General features: G+C 37.9%; 1 protein-coding gene across 1 annotated transcript in view; it reads right to left on the reverse strand.

Annotated features, from left to right (window-relative positions):
- Positions 1–23,823, reverse strand: part of LOC150096971 (sodium-coupled neutral amino acid transporter 7-like) — a 188,645-nt gene that overhangs the window by 13,344 nt on the left and 151,478 nt on the right. Inside the window, exon 7 of the mRNA XM_090408104.1 lies at positions 20,275–20,537. Within this exon, the coding sequence (XP_090264230.1) occupies positions 20,275–20,537 (263 nt within the window). The remainder of the gene's footprint in view (positions 1–20,274; positions 20,538–23,823) is intronic.

A 23,823-nucleotide genomic window follows, 5' to 3' on the forward strand; every position in this document is an offset into this window, starting at 1 on the left:
CAATACAAACTTGCGAAGAAACAACATTACTAGATTTGATCAATTTCAGTGGAAAAATTTTCTTTATACTTCCTTGCTGTTGGAAGTTTTTTCCCACTTGGTTAGACTATAATAAATATAGTTTAACAAATATAGTTCCACTTTTCACATAAGGATACCCTTCCCCTTCATTCCCCCCCCTCTTCCCCCCACATTTTTTGTGGGGGGAAGAGGGGGGAATGAAGGGGAAAATAATATATATATATTTATATATATATTATTAATAGTAACCTGGGTTTCCAAACTTATTTCCCGCGTCAAAACACACCTCCATGTTCCTTCCCCCTCTTACCCCCCGTTTATGAACAACCTTCAGCAGGATCTTGGAATTGGAAGGCATCATAGAACCAAAAACAAGGTATGTACAAAAGTTTTTTCCACCTCTTTATTCTGCCATAATTGCCTTCTATACTCACCCATAATGCCCTAAAAAAAAATATATACCCCTTTTTTGAGTAATGTTAGCCAATGTTTTAAAATAAGGGACACTCCTAAACAAAAACAGGCTATAATAGCCGTAATTATATTAATGGTTTAATCATTTATCCAAGTGAAAGCAAACAAAGTTTGTGCTTGAAGTATCTTTAGGACTGAGAAGGAGAAGTCATCTTTACTTGTCCACCAATAAGGTGGACAAGTAAAGATGACTTCACCATTGCTTCCACCTTAGTGTCACAACATCTGGGTCTGGCTCCCACTGACGAGACCTCAATAAAGGTCGAAACCAGTCTGGGTAGTGGCCCTAGGAGATATTATTATTATTATTATGGGCGACTCCAGGGAGTCCTTAGACTCATCGAGGGAGGTCCTAAACATCATGTCCACACAACTATTCGACATTCTCACAGTATCTATCATACCTTGCCTTGAACTCATTCACTGTCATAGCACCCACAACAGACTCTGGCAGCTTATTCCACTCATTTACCACCCTAAAAGTAAAGAACCCAGTTCTCACACCCTTGCTAACCACACTCTTGCCCTAGTTCTCCCACCACCAGTCCTGATCTCAAAAATATCCTCTGAATTAATCTTATAGAAACCCTTCAGCAATTCGAATGTCCCTCCTTTTCTGCCTATCAACCAATTTCTGCAACCCACAAATCTTCAACCTGTTCTCATAAGGTTCATTCCATAGACCTGCTATCATCTTGGTCACTCGCCTCTGGATCCTCTCCACCTCCTCCCCATCAAGAAGAAACCTAGGTGACCAAATCTGGGCACAGTAGTCGAGATGAGGTCTTATCAAGGCTCAGTACAGAGGAACGATAACTTGCTTGTCTCTGCTCGTCAAAGTATTTTTCAACAACCAAGTGGTTTGATGAGCTGATTTAGTCACTTTTGCAATGTGTCCCCTAAACTTCATCTCCCTATCCACCAACACTCCCAAGTCCCTAGCCTCATCAATCTCCTGGAGTACAGTTCCACCAATGTGGTATACTGCTGCTAATCTTTTCACCCCAAAATGCATAACCTTACATTTTGTCACATTAAATTGACATCCATTCTCCTTAGCCCAGAACTCCAATCTATCCAAATCATCCTGCAAGATTTTGACATCTGCATTCACTATTGCCCTACCCAACTTTGCATCATCAGCGAACAAATGAACCATTCCTCTTAGATCCTTCCCTATATCATTAATGAACAAATTAAACAGCAGTTGTCCAAGAACAGAACCCTGTGGCACACCACTAGTCAAAGGCCTTCTTTTGGATTCTACTCCTGAATAAACTACTCTCTGATATCTCTCCATCAACCACCCACCTATCCATCTCACCAACCCTACACCCATTCCCATATGTTGCAGTTTATGGATTAGAATTCCATGTGGTATCCTGTCAAAGGCCTTAGCCAGGTCCAGCAGTATCACTGTAAACCCATTACCCTTATCCAGTTCAGCTGTGACTGTGTTATAAAACTTGAGCAAATTACTGAGGCATGATCTACCCTGCAAAAAGCCAGGCTGTCCCCCGTACAGTATCTCATTTTCATCAATCCATTCCTGTATTTTTCCCTTGACTACTTTCTCCAAGACCTTGACAACTACACTAGATATGCTGATCGGTCGGTAATTTGCAACAGTAGTCTTGGATCCTCCTTTATGCAGTGGAACTATTTTCCCCTCTTTCCACATTGTAAACTAAACCAGACCCAAGACTCAGATTAAACAACATGATCAAGGGCACTGATAATTCTTTAGCTGCTTCATGTAAGACCAATGCTGGTATCCACAGATGTATTCACATTAAGGTTCTGTAATAGACTATTCATCTCCATTTCATTCATCATAATTCTCATATAAACTAATGGTTCCTTCATTCTTTCAATGTCACCACCTGGATGATATACTCTTGCAAAGTGCTCACTCAGTAATTCCACTATATCAACTGATTCAGTGACCTCCTTACTATCGGCATTCCTTAAAATCATTCTGCTGTGTACAGTTTTTTTTTTGCTTGCAGCATATTTAAATAACTGTTTGGGATTCTCTTTAGCTTGCATAGCTAGTTTCCTTTCATAATCCACTTTTGCTTTGCATTATGGGAGATATTAAGACAAGTAGTGATGAGAGCTTGGTCCACCTTTACCACGAGTTGCCCCAGTCCTGAAGATACTTCAGGTGCAAACTTTGTTTGCTTACACTTGGATAAAGGATTAAACTAAATTTATTATACTTCCTTGCTGATTGGTCACTGACATTTGCCACATAGTTTTAAGAACAGAGGATATACCACCCATTGTTGTAATTGGCCTGCAGGCAATTTTTATGACCGATCATAAACAGCGGTATTCCTTTTCCCAAATGTTGAAAGATTTAGATGTATGAAAATTAATGATAATTCATGAATACCTCCACGTTTAAATATACGCGGCTTGGTCACTGACATTTGCTACACATGTTATTTAGGTGTTCTGGGTCTGAGCTTTGACACATTCACGAATATTATTCTCCTCAGAGTATTTCCACTATAAAATATTTATTCATGAAAAATGCTAGAAAACTAAAATGATAAATTTCAAGAGAACTTCAGAAAGACCTGGGTTCTATTCCCGTCCATGATGTGAGGAACCTTTATCTGGTCTCTGTCGACTAAAGGTGAGTTAACCAGTTTCATATGGAGGTGGAGGATTTTTTCTCCCTCAAAACAGGCAAACCAGTCCCGTGAACACACACAGCTACAGTCATAAATACTTATATCAAGGAAGGCAACAGGAAACCACCTTGCTTCACAGTTATCTCCCTAGTAATCAGTTACAACCCTCGAGAGAGAGAGGAGACCACAGGATTAAGATTACACTTTGCTACATTAAACTAACGTTCATTCTCTTTTGCTCAGTATGCCAATCTATCCAAATCATCCTGCAAAATTTTGACATCATCTGTATTAACTATTGATCTACCTAACTTTGCATCATAGGCAAATAACTGAACAGTTCCACTCAGATCCTTTCCTATATCGTTAATGAAAAAATTAAACAGAAACGGCCCAAGAACAGAACCCTGTGGCATGCCACTAGTCACAGGCCTTCTTTTGGACTCTATCCCTGAATAAACTAGTCACATCAACCATCTTCCTATCCATCTCACCAACCCTAAATCCATCCCCATGTGCTGCAGTTTACTGATCAGAATTCCATGTGATATCCTGTGAAAGGCCTTTGCAAAGTCCAGCAGTATCACTGTAAACCCATTACCTTTATCTAACTCAGCTGTCACTGTATTATAAAATGTGAGCAAGTTACCTATCCTTCACAAAACCATGTTGCCACCATACAGTATTCCATTTATCCATTCCTGTATTTCGCTCTTGACCAACTTCTCCAATACTTTGATAACAACTCATAATATGCTCATCGGTCAATAATAATTTGTTACATTAGTCTTTGAACCTCCTTTATGCAATGGAACTATTTTCTCCTCTTTCCACCATCTTGGGACTAACCCAGAGCTGAGACTTAGATGAAACAATATGGTCAAAGGCAGTGACAATTCCCTCGCTGCTTCATATAAAACGTGAGCTGGTATACCATCCAATCCCACAGCTGTATTCATATTAAGGTTCTGTAATATGCTATGCACCTCCATTTCATTTACCTTGGTTCCCATATAAGCTTTTGGCTCTCTCATTCCTGCAATATCACCATTCACTTAGCAATTCCACTATTTTGACTGATTCAGTTCCCTCCCTATGATCGGCATTCCTTAAACTCATTCTGCCACATACTTTATTTTATTTACGCATATCAAAAGAACTCTTTGGGATTTTCTTTAGCTTGCTAACTTCCTGTCATAACCTGCTTTTGCCTCTGGCTTGTGCCTTGTACTGTTCATGTGCCTGCAGGTCATCTTTCTCCTTAAATTACCCCCCCCCCCGCAATTGTTTCTTTTTTTGTGGCTCCAGCTTGATGATGATGATATTCATCCATTTAACTCCCACTTGATATTCTCCTGACTCTAGGTATGCAGTCTGCCATTACTTCCCTCAAACACTCCTTTAGCACTTCCCATGCATTATAAACATCTAGCCCTTGCAATTTTACATGCCATGGCACTGATCTAACTATCTCCTAAATGTGTCATACTTACCAGCCTTGTAATTCCACATACATCTCTTCTAACTGAAAATTTCACACATTTAGACAACTCACAGGTCAAGACCATATCATCATCATTGTCACCAGTTGGTGGGATCGTGGTCATATTCATTATAGACAAATTCTCAGAAGCAATTAGTAGATCAAGCACTCTCGAATCCCTAGTATATTCTATTACACGTGTCTCAGGTAATTATCTCTTTGTAACTGCATAAAATCCATTTCCTTCCTCCTATGTGACCTCTACTTCTTCCAATCTATGTGTCCATAGTTGAAATCCTCCATAATAATTACCTCTCCTCCACTCATTAAGTCTATTTGCCAATGCATACTGTCTCCACCATCTTTTCCATCCCCTGGTCTATAGGAGCATCCAAATGTATATTTTATTCTGCTGGCCTCAATCTCACACCAGATAGCCTCAAATGTGTTATTTTCACTGGTTTGCATTTGAACTTCTGCTCTCTTTGGTTGCAGTTCATCAGCTATCATCAATCTCCTCTCGCCATGTCTCACTAATGCCAATTACCTTTGGCCAGGATGAGCCAACCAATACCAAAAATTCTTCCTACTTGGTACGAATGCTCCTGGCATTAATGTACATAAAGTGCAAAAACCTCTTAGGCCCACTGCTATCCTGATGCTTAATACTAACTGTCCTATTTTGGTTAGTTACCAGTGGTACTCACTTAGGCATATTATGCACATTCTTACACTCAACTGCTTCACTGATGCCTCCATATCCACTCAAAAGCTCACCCCCCCCCAAAAAAAATAAAGCTCTAGTTTCCCTGATTCTGCACTTTCACTTTATTCAACAACACTTTTTCCAGTCTCCAAACACCAAATCCATTCAGATGCAAACCATTCTGCTTGCTTACACTTGGATTTGATGTCCTTTCGCCCGTGAAACTCGCTCCACACATTCACAAACTCCACACCACTCCTCCTGCATAACCTACACATGAAGTCATTTGCTATTTTAGTCCTCCTCCTCAGTTTTACTCTGTCATACTTCAGAAGCAGACTCACTATCTTAACTCTCTCACTTTTTTTCTTTTGCTACTTCTAGTAATTCTTTCATGTATTCTCTCGTACCATACTTTTGTCCTTTTAAATCATTCATTCCAGCGTCTACAATAATTTCTTTCACCCTTATCTGGCATTTCTTTCCTTTCTGTTATCAGATGATCCACTCACCAGATATTTTGGAAATAGAGATATCCTAGATATCTGGAGTAATTATTCTGAAAGATTGTTAAATGAAAGAAGAAGCAACAAAACTGTTGTAAAAAATACTGGAGATTAAAAAAAAACTCTGATATGTAGAAAAGCTAGAATAGGTAACAGTGACTAGAAATACTCAATTATGGAGATAGAGAAGTTTTACAATGATTGTGATATATAATTCAGAAAGGTGAATTCTGGATTATTCAAGTAGAGCCTCTCATAGTGTCCATCTATAAAAGCAAAGTTTTTTAACACCAGACAACGCTTCAAACACTTTAACTCATTCAATGTATCCACATTCACCATACTGTCAGGCAATGCATTCCACTCAGCCATTCTCTATGCAAAGAATCTGCTCCTTATCCCCCTTGCTCATCCTCCCTTCCCTTGTAACCCAGATGTGGTCTGAAGTTTTGAATCTTGAAGAACAAGAACACCAGAACTAGATAATGAGCACATAATTTGACTCATAACTGACATAAATAAAGGAATATAAAATATATACACGTTTACACAAGAATATTATTTAATTTGCCAAATATTTCAGTCTGAATATTACAGACCATCTTCACTGGCTACATAGGAATAGTTTTAAAAAACAAGGTAGAATACAAACAATTGATCATTCACAAATAGAACGAGCCGCGTGTGTCATATCGCTAAGTATTAAAAGAGTAAACATTTTTTTTTTTTTTTTTTTTTTTATCAGAGTCATGATTAAATTAAAGATATTAATTCAGAAATTCATGTAATAATCTTAAATAACATTAGACTAATATAGGAGAAAAAAAAATTAATGTGTTATCCTGATTAAACTTTCCCAAATTTTTGATACAGATATACAGTCATTACGATTCAAGTTAGGACGTTGAAGTAAGGCCTCCACACTTTCTTTAAATAAACATTCAAATTTATAGCGACATCTGTGTAGGAGGAGAGTCTTGGACCAAAGGATGTTGTGGCTTGTTTCTATTCTGTGCTGAGCTAATCCAGATTTCTTGGGTTTGTTGTGTTGAATGGATGATTGATACTCTTGAATTCTTTTTTCTACAGAGCATCCAGTTTGTCCAAAGTAGGAAAGATTACAGTTACATGGAACTTCATACAGACCAGGTAGAGACATGGTTGAGTGTTTATCTTTAGAAGAAGGAAAATGGGTGGATAATTTGTTAATAGGTGTATAAGTGGTTAAATCATATTTCTTCAGAATTCTTGAAATTGGTTCTGAAATCCGAAAATGTAAGGAATTGGAACTCGACGTACTGAATCTTTGCTGTTTTGTGTTGGATTGTAAGAATTGAAAAGATGTTGTGTACTCTTTTCGGAGAAGCCATTTAGTTTCATGTGATGTTTGATAGTCAAAAGTCCTTCCTGTAATAAATAAGAAGTTGAACAATTAGTTTTGGCTTGTCGGATTAAACATTTTATAATTCATTCCTGTTTTTTTGACAAGGATGATTGGCAAATTCTTTGAGAATATAACGACCTGTGAAAGTTGGTTTTCTGTAAACTGTTATTGTAAGAATGCTTGAAGGTGAACGGATGAGGAGGACGTCTAAAAATGACGTCCAATTAAGGGAAGGGCCACTTCCCATACCGGTTTCGACCTTTACTGAGGTCTCGTCAGTGGGAGCCAGGCCCAATATGCATAGCATTAAACATATCCACAAGGAGATGAGCTTTGCATTATGGAAGTTACTGAGATGAGATAGGAGTGATGAGGGCTTTCTCCACCTTTGCAACGAGTTGCCCGGTGTTGTACTACCTTACTCCAGTCCTGAAGATACTTTCAGGCACAAACTTTGTTTGCTCACACTTGGATAAAAGATTAAACTAAACTTATTATAGTCTAACCAAGTGAAAAATAAACTATAAACACAAGTCTATCAAGACTCATCATGGGAGGTCCCTCCTAGGAAACACAAAGTCTATCATACCACTCCTCAAACTCACTAACCATTCTCACTCTCACCACTCTATCAGGCAATGCATTCCACGGTTCAACCACCCTCCATGCAAAAAAACCACTCTTCACCCTCTTGCTCACTGTTTCCTTTCGTAACTTCCAGGGATAGCCCTTTGTCATCACTCCTTCCCACTGTATAACCAAGTGAAAGAACTCCCCAGTGTCAACCCTGTAACCACCTCTCAACAGTTTAAAAGTCTCAATCATATCACCTCTCCTTCTATCCACCAAACTCTGCAGTCCACATTCCCTCAGCCGATCCTCATAACTAACATTGTACAGTCCTGAAACTGTCTTTGTTATCCGCCTCTGTACCCTTTCCACAGTTAACTTATCCCCTTCAAATCCTGGGGACCAAATCTGAGAACAATAGTCTGATCAGGGTCTTATACAACGGAATGATAACCCTTTTATCTCTGCAGGTAAGCGTCATTCTCATTATTGCAGCAATCCTATGTGTTACCTTCACCACCTTTCCAATATGTCCCTTGAATTTCAGGTTTCTATCAATCATCAACCCCAGATCTCTAGTCTCCCCTACTTTCTCCAATATATCTCCTCCAATAGAGTATTCAGCATCCCATCAACGTGTCCCAAACCTCAAGACGTTACATTTTGCTGCATTAAACTGATACCCCCATTCATTTGCACATCTGTCTAACTTTTTCAAATCCTCTTGCATGACTACCACATCTGCACTATTACTAATAACCCTTCCCAGCTTCACATCATCTGAAAACAACAGAATATCGTCCTGCAATCCACTGACAATGTCATTGATATAAAGGTTAAACAATATAGGTCCCAGTACTGGGACCTGTGGGACCCCACTTGTAACCCTCTGCCTCCTTGAAACTGCCCCACCATATACAACTCTCTGATACCTATCGGACAGCCAATTCTGAATCCAGTTGACCAACCCGACATCCAAACCCATGTGCTGCAACTTAAATATCAGTTTATCATGTGGCACCCAGTCAAATGCCTTTGCTAAATCCAAGAAAATGGCAGTATATGCCTTCACCCCTTTACTGCTCTTGTAACTTTATTATAAAAGGCTAGCATATTACTAAAACAAGAGCATCCCCTCTCACAAATCCATGTCGACTCTCACAGATAACATTACCCTCATCTGCCCAATGTTGTATACGGTCCCTCAACTAATTTCTCCAAGATCTTAACAACTACTGATGACACACAAACTTGCCTATAATTAGACACTTCCAGTCTGCTTCTGCCCTTATGTAAAGGCACTATCTTACCTTCCTTCCATTCCATGGGCACCTTTCCCACAGCCATACTTTCATTGAAAAGCCAGGTCAAAGGAGATGTCAGTTCTTTAGCACATTCTCTCAAAACTTGTGGTGAAATACCATCCAGTCCCACAGCTTTACTGACATCCAGAGTACTCAGTATTTGGAACACGTTCTCTTCCTGCACCTCTAAACCTCGAACCTGCCCTATCCCTCTAGTATTAAAATTTACTCCTCCAGGATGAAATACACCAACATAGTGGAATTTTCATTGAAAATTCCACTATGTCCTCTGCACCAGTCACTCTATTCCCATTTTTATTCCAAATGTTATTCTTCCACAATAATTTTTCCTCCTACTTGCCACATAGCTAAAAAATTCCCTAGGATTTTCTTTGGATCTTAGGGCCAATTTCTTCTCATATTCCAGTTTCACCTTCTTACCATACTAGCCACTCTCCTGGCTTGTGTCATATTCTCCTTATATCTCTTCAATAGCCTCTATTTCACATGCAGCTCCTGTTTAATATTGTTTGTCATTCACTTTACATCAAATTGTGTCCTCTTCTTCACTTGTGGAATACAGCTTACTATTGCTGCTAACAAATATTCCTTCATAATTTCCCATGCACTAATGATATCCCGGTCTTCCAGTTCCTCCCTCCATGAAACTTTCCCCGAGTTTATGTCTAAGACTATAAAGATATAAGATAACTATATAAGATATAATCACCTGCCTTATAATTCCACATATGTTCCCATCTCTTTGATGCTCCTACATGTCTATTCATCTTCCAAGTCAAAACCATATGGTCACTATCTCCAACTGGTGGGAGAGATGTCATCTCAGTTATTATCAACTCTTCTGATGCTATGACCAAATCCAAAACTCTTGAACCTCTTATTCCTTCTATTACATGTTGTTTAAGATATTTGTCCCTCAAGAATTCTATGTGAAATTATTATTATTATTATTTCCCAAGACCCCATGGAGTCAAAGACTCATCTAAGAAATCCTTTTATCATACACACAGCTCATCATCCTGCACTTTAAACACACTCAAATTCTCTGCAAACACCACATTCTCAGGCAAGGCATTCCAATATCATTCACAACTCTGCATGCAAAAAACCTGCTTCTCACTCCCCTGCTCACACCCTCTTTATACAGTTTCCAGGGATGATCTCTGGTTCTTCCCTGATCTCCCACTGTATTTTGTAGAACTATTCCATCACTGATCCTATAAGAACCCCTTACTAACCTGTAGGTCTCTATCATATCTTCCCTCTCTTCCTCCTATCCACCAGACTCTTTATTCATCTTAAATTGCATCTTCTCAATCTTTCCTCATATTTGACATTCCAGAGATCAGAACTACCTTAGTCACCACTGGACCCTTTCCATCATAATTTCTTCCAGGTGACCAATTCTGGGCACAGTAACCCATGTGGACCTAATCAAAGCCTTATACAATGGAATAAGAATATCTTTACTTCTACAAGTCAGTATCCTCTGCAGAATTCTTTGTGTTGTTCTCACAATTTTGGCAATGCATCCCTCTAAATTTCAGATCCTTATCCACTATCATCCGAAGATCCCTCATTTCCTCCACCTCCAGCAATATATCCCCACCAAGTAGAAATTTTACATCCCATCTTTGTTTCCCAAATTTTAAAACCTCACATTTTGCAACATTGAACTTGCATCTTTAATTCTGTGCCCATTCAATGAATTTATTCAAGTCTTCTTGTAAGGTCACAACATCTTCTCTACACTTCATAGTTCGTCCCAACTTTGCATTATCTGCAAACAACTGAATATCCCTATCCAAACTTTTCCAATATCATTAACATACAAGGTAAAAAGCAATGGCCCTAAAACAGACCCCTGAGGCACACCACTAGTGACTTTCCTGGATATTGCTCCCCATACACAACTTGCTGATACCTATCAGATAGCTAGTCTCCAATCCAATGCACTAATCTACTATCTAACCCCATCCACTCTAGTTTGACTATCAACTTATCATGCAGTAATCTATCAAAAGCCTTTGTGAAATCTAAGTACAGTCATACCCCGAAGTTATGCAGTAGGTGGGATCAACAAAAAGCACGTAAGTTGAACTCACGTAACTCGGGTATAATTTTCCATACAAACATACAAAATATTAGTTAATTGGGACCAAAGGTTTACAAAAACACCTATATTTTTTTAAGAAATATAATCATAATTGTAGTTTTTCATACATAAAAAAAAGAAAGTTATTTTGATGTCGATGGCTTCATAAAATCTAATAGATTCATCTGACGGCGTAATGTCTTTTTCTTGTCACGCAAAATTTCTTCATAGCAAGCTAATGATTTTTTTATTCCTTACCTTGTGGCTACAATTTGTTCCATGTTAGAATCTACGTCCTCCAAAATCTGTAAACCTTTCTTTTATGATTGTTCTTACTGGATTCCTGTGGATCAAACTTCTTGACTAGCTCACAAAGTTTCATTCTGCCTTCAAAATCCTTAATGATGTTGAGTTTTGTTTCCAAAGTCAATGTTTTTCTTTTCTTGCTAGCTGTAGAAGAATCGGACTTGCTTCCTTTGGACGACATTATTATTTTTTATGTGATACAATTTTTATCAAGAACATAACATTAAACAATCGCAAGGTTTGTAGACTATAAAAATCGTGTACGAATGGAGACCACGCAAAACACGTTAGTGCTTGTTCACAGCATGTGCGACACTGGCGAATGTGGCTGGCGCCAGAAAGATACGACTAGTGGTAAGGCGTGAAGCAGGACGGGAATACGTACATATATGAAAATGCATAACTTCGGATTCACGTAAGTCGGGGTATGACTGTATATTACTGTGTATCCCTTTCCTCTGTCCAAGGAAGTAGTCTTCTTATTGTAATAAGTAAGTAGATTACTAAAACATGACCTCCCTTTAGCAAATCCATGCCGGCCATCAAAGATAATACCAATTGTCAACCCAATTCTGGATCCTAGTTCTCACAAGCCACTCCAACAACTTAACCACAACACCTGACACACAGATAAGCCTATAATTTAATGCTTGAGTTCTATCACCTCCCTTATGAAGCAGCACAATCTTGCCCTCCTTCTACTCCTTAGGATGTTGACCCAGTGCAAGACTCATTAAAAAAATATGTCGAGGCAGGTGTCAATTCAAGAAATTACAGACTAATTACACTGGCCAACACAATTTTTGCTGACTTTTATATGAGACTTGTTTTTTACTAATTTGGGTGCGCTGATTTCAAATATCAAACCCATTTTTCTCAGTTACGTCAGGTATGGCATTTTCTTTTTGCTAATTTGTAAGTTTTTGATAGTTTTAAGGAGGTAGTACTATTTAGAGGATCAAAAAAAATCGATTTTTTAATATTATTTTCTGAAAGTATGTACTTTTAAAAATCTGTTCCTAACTTTTTATCAAGAAATTCGAAAAATTCCCAAAGATATAGCCTATTATTTAAAGCGGTGCACAGATCAGAATCGGAGCGCTCACAGCTCTCGCTTATTAGTAAACGAATAAATGCATAAGAACCTGCAATGTCACGTACTGGCGCTTTGAATGCGAGAGAGGCCAATAATTAGATACATAACTACTTAACAATATTCATTAAAAATTACAAGAATATTTATAAAAAAATAACAATTTTACTTACACATGAGTTTCAGGGAATAAATTTTTTTTTGTTTGTAGCAATTTCTGCTGTGTGTTCTGTTTTGGCAATCCCTTTGAATACTCCAACAGTAGTTGGCCATCATGTGAGAATCCCATCTTCCTTGGTACCGATCTTCCATAGTTTTTAAGTCTTGATGAAATCTTTTGCCTTGTTCATCGCTCACAGCACCTAAATTCTTGGGAAATCTATCAAGATGACTGTATAGGAAATGAAGCTTTATGCTCATGTTGCAACCTAGGTGCTGGAAATTTTCAAGCATTGTTTCCACTAGATCTTTGTAATTGCATGCTTTTTTGTTTCCAAGAAAATTATTCGCAACCATCGTAAATGAAGTCCAGGCCTCTTTCTCAATTTCGTTCATAGAGTTGATGAAATTTGGGTCTCTCATTAAAGTTCTAATTTGCGGTCCATCAAATACACCGGCTTTAATTTTTTCATAACTAAGTCGTGGAAATTTTTCACATATGTATCGGAAACAGTCACCTTGTAAATCGAAAGCTTTAACTGCTTCATAAGACCTAGTTTGATGTGTAGAGGTGGAAAAATGATTTTTTCTCTGTCGATTAAAGGTTGATTTATAACATTCTGTTCTCCAACATTTAAGGATATTCTAAGAGGCCAATGTTTCTGACTCCAGTGTTGGTTTCTAGCTCGACTATCCCAGAAGCATAGAAAACATGGAAACTTTGTATATCCTCTTTGAAAGCCAAGTAAAAAGTTCACCATTTTAAGATCCACACAGATGATCCAGTTATGGTCTGTATATTTTAATAACTATAGAACCTTTTATTAATGTCCTCATATGTTTCCTTTAAGTGAACTGAATAGCCAATAGGAATTGAGCCATATACATTCCCATTGTGTAGTAAGATACACTTGAGACTTCTGTTTGAACTGTAGATAAATAAACGCCACTCATTTGGATGATATTGTACAACACTCATTTCAGTTAGTAAACCTGACACACTGTTACAGTAAACAAACCCACACTCGTGTTTAAAATATTGTACAAGATAAAAATTATAATTTTTACTTATTCAATTTTAATTTGTTTTGTTTGGATAATTAAAATATATAGATTTATTTTGTTAATTTAAGTCTGTTTGTGTACCACCTGTCATATCGTTGCAGACCACAGGTTGAGAAACACTACTATGGGGTACTCTCACCTTATGTGACTGCTAATTCATAAGTAGTATAGAAATAGAAGACAGACACAACATAAATAAAAAAAAGAATTTTAAAAAGACATATTTCGGTGATTACACCACATTTTTTTATTATTCAGTTATATAAAACACTGAAATAATAGTTCCTGACAAGTTTTGTAAATCGTAGGATTTACATCTTCAGGGGTAAATAGTATAACTTAAAGTTTAAACAAGAGAATTAATAAATACAAATCATAACCATCTGGCTATTCATAAAACTCAAATAACAGAATGCAGATATATAACGTTATTGACGTTGAACAATACTGGATGATGTCACGTGTGCTTGTTCTCGTTCATACAGTCTGAGCTCTGATTGAGGTAGATTTTTTATTAGAGCTGACCACACTTGGAGAATTAAATCTTGATTTTTATTGCATTGGGTTGGGTTTTTTTAGCATATTAGCAGCTTCTTTAAATTTTCTTATATAACTGTTGTTTTCTATGTATGACATCGTCATTTTTTGCCAGAGTACATCGTGTCCAGTGGAAGTGGTATGGAAAGCAAGACCCGTTTTTTGTTCTCTTTTGTATTGTACGTCTTTTTGGTGTTCAGCCATGCGTATTTCTCCAGATCTTCCTGTCTGTCCTACGTAGCAAATCCTGCAAGAGCAATGGATTTTGTAGACTCCTGGTTTTTTAAGAGGATGATGAAGTGGTTTTGGTGGATGTAGGAATCTTGAGATTTTTTCCATAGGAAGGTAGGCTACTTTTATGTTGTGTTTGTTCATTAATTTGGCTAGCTTGTCTGTAACATTTTTGATATAAGGAAGCGAGATTGCGTTTTTGTAATCCTGTTTTATTGTGTTGTTAGCTGGAGGCATTTTAAGGATTCCCTTGATGGTTTTTGTTTCATATTTTGTTTCATAATTTAAAGAAGCTGCTAATATGCTAAAAAACCCAACTCAATGCAATAAAAATCAAGGTTTAATTCTCCATCAAGTGTGGTCAGCTCTAATAAAAAATCTACCTCAATCTGAGCTCAGACTGTATGAACGAGAACAAGCACACGTGACATCATCCAGTATTGTTCAACGTCAATAACGTTATATATCTGCATTCTGTTATTCGAGTTTTATGAATAGATAGACGGTTATGATTTGTATTTATTAATTCTCTTGTTTAAACTTTAAGTTATACTATTTACCCCTGAAGATGTAAATCCTACAATTTATGAAACTTGTCGGGAACTATTATTTCAGTGTTTTATGTAACTGAATAATAAAAAAATTTGGTGTAATCACCGAAATATGTCTTTTGAACCAATTAGCCACAGAAGTTTATGCCTGCAAAAAGAATTTTAATTAGGAAAAGTATTTTGGAAAATTTTTTAGTGTATTTTAACTTTTTCTTTTGGGGGCCAGGGGCCTCTTGGCCCCCCCTCCCTGGGTGCACCATTGTCTCCATGATGGTAAGCATGAATCAGTAAAATGTAGATTTTTTAGCAGTCTATTTGCATATATTCTGTAGCTGGCTTGTCTGTTGTATGGGATGGAAAAATCAGTATATATAAATAATCTTATATATAGAGACCTCAAAATTGTTTCAAGGGTTCCTCCAGGATAACAAGACTGAGAAAAGCTACTCTAGACAGAAGTTAAACCTTGATCCTTTCTGATCAAAGAGAAAATTTTCCATTGCCCTCGTGATTGAACTGCAGAGGAAAGTAGACAGAGGATCTGTTTTAACACTGAACCATTTTTTCTCAAGATCTCTTTTAAAGCTTAATTTGTTCAATGTCAAGATATGCTGTAACAGCAAACAATCTCTGGGGGCATATTACTGTAACCCTGTTTCTTAGTCTATAGCATGTTATTATTATTATTATTCAGGTCTCCATGGAGTCAAAAGACTCATCATGTGGAGGTCCTTCCTAATAAAATAAATTCTTTTTTCTCTTGAAAAAAGAATCCAAGAACATCAATCATCCATTCTTCACAATAAACCTGAAAAGTCTGGTTTGGCTCAACACGGGATTGAAACTGACCACAGCATCCTTTGGTCCAAAACGCGCCTCTTACATAGATCCCGTTATAGGTTCGAACGTTTGTTCAAGGAAAGCGTGGAGGCCTTGCTCCATCATCCCAACCTGAATCGTAATGACTGCATATCTATATCAAAAATCTGGGAAAGCCTAATCAAGATTACTCATTAATTTTTTTTTTTTTTTTTTTTTTTTTTTTTTAATAGCAAATTCAATCATGTTTCTACTTCAAAATATTTCGTTTCATACTTAGTGATATAACATCACGCGGCATGTTCTAATTTCAACGATCTATTGTTAGTATTCTAGCTTGTATATTTTTTAAACTGTTCTTGTAATACCACCGACGATGGTCTGCTATTTCCAGACCGAAATATTTGGTTAAATAAATATCTTTCTTGTGATTACGTGATTATATCATTCAAAGTCTGTCAAGACTCATCGAGAGGAGGTCCCTCCTAAGAAACACAAAGTCTATCATACCACTCCTTAAACTCATCAACCGTTCTCGCTCTCACCACTCCATCAGGCAATGCATTCCACGGTTCAACCACCCTCCATGCAAAGAAAACCACTCCTCACCCCTCTTGCTCACAGTTTCCTTTTGTAACTTCCAGGGATGGCCTCTTGTCATCACTCCTTCCCGCTGTTCCACCAAGCGAAAGAACTCCCCACTGTCAACCCTGTAACCACCTCTCAACAGTTTAAAAGTCTCAATCATATCACCTCTCCCTCTTCTATCCACCAAACTCTGCAGTCCTCATTCCCTCAGCCAATCCTCATAACTATCCTTGTACAGTCCTGAAACCATCTTTGTCATCTGTCTTTGTATCCATTTCACAGTTAATTTATCCCCTTCAAATCCTGGGGACCAAATCTGAGAACAATAGTCTAAGCATGGTCTGATCAGAGACTTATACAACGGAATGATAACCCTTTTATCTCTGCAGGTGTCAGTGTCCTTCTAATAATTGCAGCAATCCTCTGTGTTACCTTTGCAATATGTCCCCTAAATTTCAGGTTTCTATCAATCATCAACCCCAGATCTCTTGTATCCCCTACTTCGTCCAGTATAACTCCTCCCATAGAGTAGGCAGCATCCCATCGATGTTTTCCAAACCTCAAGACCTTACATTTTGCTGCATTAAACTGACATCTCCATTCATTTGCCCATCTATCTAGCTTATTCAAATCCTCTTGCAGGGCTACCACATCTGCACTATTACTAATAATCCTTCCCAGCTTCGCATCATCTGCAAACATCTGAATATCCCCTTGCAATCCACTGACATTGATATAAAGGTTAAACAATATAGGTCCTAGTACTGAGCTCTGTGGGACCCCACTTGTAACCCTCTGCCTCCTTGAAACTGCTCCACCATACACAACTCTCTGATACCTATCAGACAGCCAATCCTGAATCCAGTTGACCAATATGACATCCAGACCCATGTGCTTCAACTTAAATATCAGCTTATGTGGCACCCTGTCAAATGCCTTCGGTAAGTCTAAGAAAATTGCAGTATATGCTTTTCCCTCATCTAATGTTCTTGTAACTTTATTATAAAAGGCTAGCATATTGCTAAAACAAGAGCGCCCTTTCACAAATCCATGTTGACTCTCACAGATAACATTACCCTCATCTGCCCAATGCTGTATACGGTCGCTCACTACTTTCTCCAAAATCTTAACTACTGATGACACACAAACCGGCCTATAATTAGACACTTCCAGTCTGTTACCACCCTTATGCAATGGCACTATCTTACCTTCCTTCCATTCCCTGGGCACCTTTCCCACAGCCAGACTTTCATTGAAAAGCCAGGTTAAAGGCACTGTCAGTTCCCTAGCACATTCTCTCAAAACTCGTGGTAAAATACCATCCAGTTCCAAAGCTTTACTGACATCCAGAGTACTCAGTATCTGAAACACTCTCATCCTGTACCTCTAAACCTCGAACCTGCCCTATCCCTCTAGCATTAAAATTGACTCCTCTAGGATGAAATACTCCAATAAAGTGTTCATTGAACAATTCCACTATGCCTCTGCATCAGTCACTCTATTCCCATTTTTATCCCGCAATATCATTCTTCCACTTCCACAGTCCTTTCTCCTCTTACTGGCTACATAGCTAAAAAATTCCCTAGGATGTTCTTTGGATCTTAGGGCCAATCTCCTCTCATATTCCAGTTTCGCTTTGCTTACCATATTAGTCACTCTTCTGGCCTGTGTCTTATATTCTTCATGCATCTTCTCTTCACCTGTCTCCTTATATCTCTTCCATAGCCTCTTTTTCACATGCAATTCCTTTTTAATATTGTTTGTCATCCACTTTGCTCCAAAATGTGTCCTCTTCTTCACTCGTGGTATACAACTTACCATTGCTACTAACAAATATTCTTTCACAATTTCCCATGCACTAATGATATCCCGGCCTTCCAATTCCTCCCTCCATGAAACTTCCCGAAGTTGACGTCTAAGACTATTATTATCACCTGCTTTATAATTCCACATACATTCGCGTCTCTTTGATACTCCTGCATGTTTATTCATTTTCCAAGTCAAAACCATATGGTCACTCTCTCCAACTGGTGGGAGAGATGTCATCTCGGTTATTATCAACTCTTCTGATGCTATAACCAAATCCAAAACTCTTGAACCTCTTGTTTCCTCTGTTACATGTTGCCTAAGACATTTGTCCCTCAGGAATTCTAGAAATTCCATTCCCCTATTGCTACATGCATCTTCCTCTCTCCAATTTATACTACTGTAGTTAAAATCTCCCATAACAATCATTCTTCTTGCACTGTCCAAACTTAACTGTCTAAAAATCTCCTGGTCCCCCATCCTCTGTGCTCCAGGGTCTGTAGCAACTCCCCACTAAATATTCTGTCTTTCCCACCTCTACCTCACACCATATGCTCTCAAAATCATTTGTCTCACTGCCTTCCAAAGCCTCCACTCTTAGAGGACATAGGTCGTCACTTATCATAAGCAGTACCCCACCACCACGCTTTCCCCTCCTATCCTGCCAAAAAATGCTGTACCCAGCGACTTCTATTCCTGTTATTATATCCTCTTCTGTCAACCACGTCTCAGTGGTCCCAATAATTTTTGGCCAGGCTGATGCTATCTGCGCCACCAATTCCTCTCCCTTATTCCGGATACTCCTGGCATTAGTATAAAGCATATAAATGCCATTGTTTCCATATCCAGCATTATCCCCTCTAGACTCCACTGGGCTCAGTGTTACCTGATGTCATCTCCCTTCTTCCAAGTATCCATTCCCACAAGAGGCCACCCCTGCTATCATCCTCCCTGGGACACACTGACTCGTTCAAAACAGCAATCTCTCCAGATGCCTACGTCCTTCCTCATTCAAATGTAAGCGGTCTCTCACATACAATTCCTCTCTTTCCTCAAACACGCTCCAAGCATCCACATATACCAGTCCTCTCTTGTCACACATTCTAGCTATTATGTCATTCAATATTACTGCTCTTCTGCTCAGCTCGTCATTATCATACCTAGGCAACACGTATACTATTTTTCCTCTCTCTGTCTTCTTCCGTACAGCCTCAAGCAAAAATCTCATATCTCTCGCTGCCCAACTTACATTTATCACAATCATCTCATCCACCCTTTCACCTCTCTTAATTGCCATAGCCACCCTTTCTATTGTTCCTCCTGGCAAACACTCCTCATGCATCCTATCTTGAACGCCACGGATCATTGATTCGCCATACATTATACCTCTTACCATTCTCTCTCCCTCCTATTGTTTCCATTCTCTCCTCTTCTTTCATTCCCATAGGTCTCTCTCATTCCCTCTCCTCTACTGCTATTCTCTCTTCTAGCATTCCCATACCTCTCTCCTACTACTGTTTCCATTCTCTCCTCTTCTAGCACTCCCATACATCTCTCTCATTCCCTCTCTCCTACTGTTTCCATTCTCTCCTCTTCTAGCACTTCCATATCTCTCTTTCATTCCGTCTCTCCTACTGTTTCCATCCTCTCGTCTGCTAGCATTCCCATACCTCTCTCTCATTCCTAAACTGCTTTTATAATTTTAAACTGTTATAAACTGTAAAAATTAATGAATTAATCACTAAGTTTACATTAATAGATGCAGTACATAATACTTCTGTTTGTTCATATTATCATTTCATTTGAGGACTTAATTGTCATTTTGATAAGTAATGAACAAACTGTGAAAGGTAAATTTTCTCCCATATAAAGTTCTGAATACTAATTGGAAACTGATGAGAAAGTTTTCTTACCTTCCACATAACAAAAGGGGAGGATAAGTAGTGGCCATTTTCACAACTAGAGCACCAATTCCTATAAGGACGACAGGATCAGTAGCATCATACTGCTGCATTACATCAGGAGCAACAAAGGAACCAAATGTTAGATATCCGAAACTTCCTGCCATACAGTAGATCACAAACAAGAATCCCATAGCTAGCAAAGTAGTCTTTGTGAAGTCCTTTAGAGTGCGGTTCTTCATGCAAGAATATACTGGTACCACAACTTCATGAGTCTATATTTTAAAAGTGATAATTAAAAAGAACATCAGAATAGTTTTATGTTATATTGTTATTCTAAACATGTTTAGATTATTAAAACATGCAAGTGTATAAAACTATGATAGTGGCTGTAATACATAGCAGATTCTCAACCAAACACGAGTTCCAAAACAGCTAAGCAATATACTTTGTATTAGCCAAAAACTAGAATCCAATGGGAAAAAAAAACCCTGCATAATTAATATTTTAGATTATTCACTATCTTGCAAAACACTAATACATTGCTTGCTAGGGGTTTGTCTGAAAACTATATTTGTTTTCCCCCCCCCATCTTCTTATATGCAGTGTGGGTAATGCCTTTCAAGGGTTTCCAGAACCTCCTCCAGCTGAAGGTACAGCAGCAAAGTGATTCATCAGGTTATCTGCTATGTAGCATATAGCATCAAATCTGATAGTTAACACATCTGTAAGCTTCTGGACCAGCTAGAAAATAATATTGCTGAAACTTCACTAGATTGTGCCTATAGGAAGTCCAAGTATGTAGTCACTTTTGAGGACAAGAAACTGGCTGATTTCTGTGTTTGTAAGTATTTCATCCACATACTGCACATCTTGCCATTTAATGCTTCTTGAAAACAACAATTATGGATGGCATTAAGCAGAATGCTTTATAGTAAATTATAAGTAACAACTGTTAGAACAAACAAAAATCTGCAGAAAACCCCAAGAATCATCAAAAATAAAATTAAATAGGGAAAAAACTCCTTCCATCTGATTCATTTCATCAACATTCACAGCCATTACAAATGACATATATCACCATTACAGACATCTACCTATTACATGTTTCTAAAGAACCTCAACTATCTGAACTATTCTCTGCATCAGGGATCTTCAAAGCATGGCCCGCAGGGCTCTTTGTCATGGCCCTCCGGCCATTTTGAAAAAATAACTACTTAACTTTAAAATGTGATTAAATAAAAAATAATTTCAATGAAGCCCGTGGGCCAATAAGCAATACTGCAGTATTTAGACTTGTAAGATGCTTTCCAGATTCACAAGGGATGCTGTGCATTTGATACTTTACATAAAATCCTATAAAAATAAATATTAAATAGACATTCTTCTTCAGCCATCTACTAGCACCAAGCAGTACTTAAGTACTAGTACTAACGTCACAGGTAGATGGCTGAAGCAGTAGTTCATTCGAGTGCACTGTCTAATGCCTTCTAGATGCATTTCAAAGTTCTTGATACTTCATTATTTTCATATAAATACAACAGGATCTCATCCACAGTCAGTCAGTCGTGAACAGTGTAATATTCGTGTATAAGCACACAGAGATTCGTCGTCTCAGCCATAGCCTATTGTGGTTTTATATTACCAGACTTTTTTCATTAGTGTGAGACATATTCAGTGGATAATAACTGTAACACGGCCATTTTGGATCATTTTTTGGGTTCAGCTTCCATCACTATGGTGTCTACGAGTAAAAAGCGTAAATCAAGTATTCTTGTCGGGTTTTTAATGAAAAGTGGACCAATTTGTACTTTTTTGTGCCGATCAACGATAAGCTAGTGTGTTTAATTTGCCATGAGTCAGTGTCAGTATCAAAACAATACAATAAAAAATGACACTATGCGACAAAACATGCGTCCAATTTCAATCACCTTGGGGTGGCTTCGTGTGAAAAAAGTGAACTGTCTCCAAATTGATTTAAAATGCAGCAGGGTATGTTTAAAAGGCAGAGGGAAGAGAGCGAAGCGTGCATCAAAGTAAGTTATGTAATAGCTGAAAAAATTGCTAAAAATAAAAAGCCTTCATGGACAGCAAGTTTGTGAAAGAGTGTCTCATCGCTGCTGGGGATATTGTGCCCAAATGATAAGGAAGTGTTTAAAAACAGAGTTTGTCTTGGAGTAACTGTAGCATGACGTGTTGAAGAACCTGCCAACAACATTGAAGGAACTTTAAAAAAACGGTCGTCCGAATTTACGTCATATTCACTTGCTTTAGATGAGAGCACAGATGTGAAGGATACATTACAACTGGCCATCTTTGTCCGTGGCATTGATCAACAATTCAATGTGACAGAAGAACTGCTAGTGCTCATACCTACGAAGGGAATGACGAAAGGCACTGATATTCTTGAAACCACCAAGAAAACGCTCTAGCATTTCAACCTCAGCTTAACCAACCTCTAGGGTGTAGTAACTGATGTTGCTCCTGCTAGGGTGGGATCACGGCGATGTGGTTTATTATAGTGATGTGCATTGGTTGAGCAGAGGGAAGGTTCTTAAAAGAGTCTTTGACTGAAGGATCAAAATACAACAGTTCATGCAAACCAGGGAATTCAACTGCAAAATTTAATGATCCAAAGTGGATGACAGACTTTGCCTTTGTGACTGACATCTCGTTGCATATGAATGACCTAAATACGCAGCTACAATGCAAAGATCAAACTGGTGCGCACTCTGTTTGATCGCATCAAAGCTTTTGTGGCCAAGCTCAAACTTTGGGAGGTACAACTCGCAAAAAAAGACCTAATTCATTTTCAGCTTCTTGCTGAGTCCAACTGTTCGTCTCTTGATGAATACGCTACAAAATTAGCCGTGTTGCGAAGTGAGTTCGAAGAGAGATTTAGCAATTTTCGTAACCAACAGTCTTCTTTAGATTTATTTTCAATGCCATTCAGTATTAATATTGCCGAAATGCCAGGCTCGGTACAAAAAGCTGCTTGAACTCCAAAACAACTCTTCTTTGAGAGAAAAATTATTCAATGTACCCTTGCTTACATTTTACACAACATTTCTGAGGATGCATTGCCTAATCTTCACTGGCATGCTTTGAAGATGTGCCCTTTGTAGTGTTGGATTCTGAATGAAGAGAAATTAAAATTATTAATACTCCTTTCAGAATGCGACATAATCCACCATATCAAAGGCTACATTTGTAGATATTATTTAATGTAAATCTCTTATTATAAACTATTATTCATATAATTATCTTTGAGTTTTTTTTATTTAATTATTTAATCTAAGATATGTATTAATAATAGAAAGGACTCTGTATAAAAATAACGTTCAGATTGTTTTAATTATTCCTATATTGATAGTAGAAGAATTTGTATTCATCGTAATTAATTATATATTAATTGAGTTGAAAAATATCCTTTTATTTAGTTTCTGTATATAAAGGTATAATGTTATGTAATGCTTATGCACCGCTCTAATTGTTGTCATGGAGATGGAGTTAAAAATAGAAGGCACGAGCGTGTAGCACGCGAGATGGAATTGATATGAG

Source organism: Typopeltis vanoorti, chromosome 18, assembly GCF_054136105.1.
Source record: "Typopeltis vanoorti isolate ZY-2024b chromosome 18, IOZ_Tvanoo_1.0, whole genome shotgun sequence".
In the NCBI taxonomy this organism is placed as follows: Eukaryota; Metazoa; Arthropoda; class Arachnida; order Uropygi; family Thelyphonidae; genus Typopeltis; species Typopeltis vanoorti.